The following is a 3,343-nucleotide window of genomic DNA, read 5'->3' as shown; positions in this document are numbered from 1 at the left end:
GTCTGATCCTCAGCTGATATCCTCTGGAGGAGGAGTCCGGCATCACCAAGATTCATGTTAAATGAATGGCTTGTCTTTGGTACCTGTTCAATAACTGATTTCCAAAGGAAACAAAAAAAATCCATGTGTATATAGATAGATTTTAAAATATCTTCATTGAAGTCTGTGATGCTTAACTATTAATATATAGTGGATCACAGGATCAGGGCTGACATCCTGTGTTGTTACAGCATAGCTGTTTTTTGATTCTGTGTTCTCAGAGGTGCTTCATGTGTGCTCTGGGAAGATAAAGTTTTCACGTTACATGTCTCGTTACAGAAGAGATCTATTACTGACATTTTTCCAGATTCTGCTTTTGTTGCATGTGAATTTTGTAATGGTGACCAGTGCTTTCTAGTATGTGATGGTGTGCAAACAAAACAGAAAATCACGTTTCTAGTCCCAGAGTACTCACCGTCACATTCTTTCACATAAGTAAATATTGTCTTGTTTATACTATTTAGGAATACACTGTCAGATGACAGGTTTTAGCTGTCAAGCTCAACTCTTACTGTTTGCTCTTTCTCTCCCTGCCCTCCACCCTTTTTTTTTTTTTTTTTACCAAAACACCTTTGTTATCTAGCAAGAAGTTGAGAAGTTTACAGACCTAGAGAAACTCTACCTCTACCTTCAGCTGCCTTCGGGTCCCAACAATGGAGACAAAAGGTATGTGTGTGAGTGTGTAAAGGTGAGCAGCTAGTACTGAAAACTTACTTTACTTCCTGTGGCACTTATCTGCTGAGGAACCATTCACGTGACATGTTTGGTAGCAGAAGCAGCCTTTATTAAACATTAAGGACTCTTCTTTTCCTGAAGATTTCTTTTTTTAAACTTTCGAATCTTTAGTGCATGAATAGCTTGTAAATATAAACCTCCTAAAATGCAAGAGTCATCAGAGAAAGTGTTTTGCAGCCTAAGTGTGATCGTTCCTTCACTTTTTATGTAGGAAGTGATAATATAGCAACACAAATGTGATGGTGGGGGAAAGAAGGAACTACTGGTATTTCTGGTAACATCTGTTTGACTAAAGGAAGGTCTAGAAAACCAGCCTGCAGATCCCAGCATCACAAAATTAGTGTATGTTCCCAAGTAGGATGGTTACAGGCAGACAGGTGCCTACAGGAAGCACTCTGAGCATCTGCTGGGAAAGTTGGGTGTTTGAGTGGGCAAAAGCTTACAGGTGGTCAGTAAGGAACAATAAATTTAAGAGGGGAAGTAGGTGAACTCTCACCCATCACTGTCTACTCATGGCTGTATCTCAGTCAAGAACTGGAGTGTGGAGTCGGTTTGTTAAATTGTAGATGAAAGAGGGCGATACCTGCTGCCCACACCTCAAGGAATAGCTAAATGTGTGAGGTACTGGCCCTTGTTTCTGGTGGCTCTCCACCTGCATAGGCAGACAATTATTAAATCTTGTAACTGAGGAGGAGCTGTGGAGCGAAGTCTTCATCGGCACTGTTTCTTCTTTCACTAGCGATCAGATCTCCATGTCATCCAGCCGTGCCCAGCAGATGCACGCCTTCTCGTGGATACGGAACACCTTGGAAGAGCACCCTGAGACATCCCTTCCCAAGCAGGAGGTTTATGATGAATACAAGTGAGTGCTCCCAAGTGGATCCATACATATGGCTTTAGTGAGCATACATAGTTCTGTGACACTGGCTTTACAGGTACTCCACTGTTGTACATGTACAAGCGCCTATAGCAGAACGAGGCCTTATGTACTAATGTACCTGAGAACGTACTAGCTACAGTGAGGCAAACTGTATTCATTATTTCCGCCACTGAAGATAAGACTGTGATGTTTAAATGGTGCATTACATATGCTGAAGGAAAGGTACAAGTATTTCTTAAGAAGTAAATATCCGTATGAATATTGTTTTTGTTTTGTGAACAGAGCAGCATAGGTAAAAAGCACCAGTTACTATCTTACAGTACGTTTTGGTCTGCTTGTATATACATATGTATATGACTGCCTTAACAAGGATGAGGGGTTGAATTGTTCCTCCTGGAAATGCAGCTATTTTGCACATAAGATCTAGCCCATCACACGCTTCTTCCCAGAATAATGCATAAATATTGGACCTTCCTGCAGAAAACCTGATTTCTACAGAGGCACAATGTATCTGAATATGTATAAAACCAGTAACCAAGGCCACTATGAGTCTGTGTTGTCAAGTGTCAAAGCTACCATGTAACAAGACAGCAATTAGAAGCAAGGGAGAGGGAGCTGTCTGACGGAAGTTGGATTTGAATTCATTTACAAAACATTCCCCAAGGGGGGGGGGGGGGGGAACATCCTCAGCCCAGTTGCCTTGCCTGAAGATGAATAACAGATTCATGATCTAGTATGAGTATTTCCATAATCTGAACGATTACAGTAATTTGCAGCGAGCTGAGTCCTTTCACCCTCTAAGTGCCTACAGGATTCAGCTCTTAGTAATTGTTACTGCAGGGTTGTCTTCTGTGAATACCTCCTTTTAATTAACTCTCTCTGGTCAAGTTTTTTACTCTGAGCTGAAACATGATGGCATTTGCTTGCCTGGGGTTGATAAACATGCACACACCTATTTCTGAAATCTCGCCATCGACTGGAGTGGTGACGCAGCCTGGAAATATAGCCAATGGCACAGACGTGCTGGGGTGTCCAATCCCTGAGCAGCAGCCGCTCGCGCAGACACAGCAACAGCGGCAGCTGCTGTGCGGGAGAAAGATGGAAGTGTTATTCTTAAATATATTTCTTATTAAATAATTTATGGCCTGCTTCAGCAACAAATCTGCTTGGCTTCCATGCTGTGCCAAGCTGCAGATGCCCGGAAAAATCATCATCTACAGATTGTGGAGTGTGAAATTTGGATGGCTTTTGTGTGTAGCTGCATCAAGTATTTGTGTATTGTATTTTTTTTTCCTAACAAAATAAGGGTGGTAAGCAAATATTCAGGAAAATATCAAATGTTTGGAATCTGTTCTTCTTTGAAAGCATCTGTTCTGTTTTTAAAACATTCAGTTTCTTTGAATATTTTCATGAGTTGTTATTGCACACCAAAGGAAGAGTAGTCTTGGAGTAGGAGGTGGGGAACAGTCATATAAATAGATAAGAGTTAGTTTTGATTAGTCATTTTTCTTTACCTAAGGGTGTTAAGACCTCTCAAAGCTCACTTCTTCCGTATTAACAAGTTACCGTTTCTCTCCTTTATGTGCAAAGACAGATGTTGCATGAGCTCACAGTGAGCAAGCTTACACACTCTGCACGTATAAATCAAAGTTACAAGACTTCAGAAGAGTGCCGCATCATACCAGCATC

At 41.3% G+C, this 3,343-nt stretch overlaps 1 protein-coding gene across 1 annotated transcript in view; it reads left to right on the top strand.

Moving 5' to 3' along the window:
• Positions 1–630: 630 nt before the first annotated feature.
• Positions 631–3,343, top strand: part of RFX7 (regulatory factor X, 7) — a 19,474-nt gene continuing 16,761 nt past the window's right edge. The window contains exons 1-2 of the mRNA XM_009323419.1: positions 631–705; positions 1,514–1,636. Coding sequence (XP_009321694.1) covers positions 1,527–1,636 — 110 coding nt within the window. The 5' untranslated portion in view covers positions 631–705; positions 1,514–1,526. The remainder of the gene's footprint in view (positions 706–1,513; positions 1,637–3,343) is intronic.

This window comes from Pygoscelis adeliae, unplaced genomic scaffold (genome assembly GCF_000699105.1).
Source record: "Pygoscelis adeliae isolate BGI_AS28 unplaced genomic scaffold, ASM69910v1 Scaffold545, whole genome shotgun sequence".
NCBI classification, from domain to species: Eukaryota; Metazoa; Chordata; class Aves; order Sphenisciformes; family Spheniscidae; genus Pygoscelis; species Pygoscelis adeliae.
Note: the sequence above shows the minus strand (reverse complement) of the source record. Positions and strands in the feature narration are given on the sequence as shown.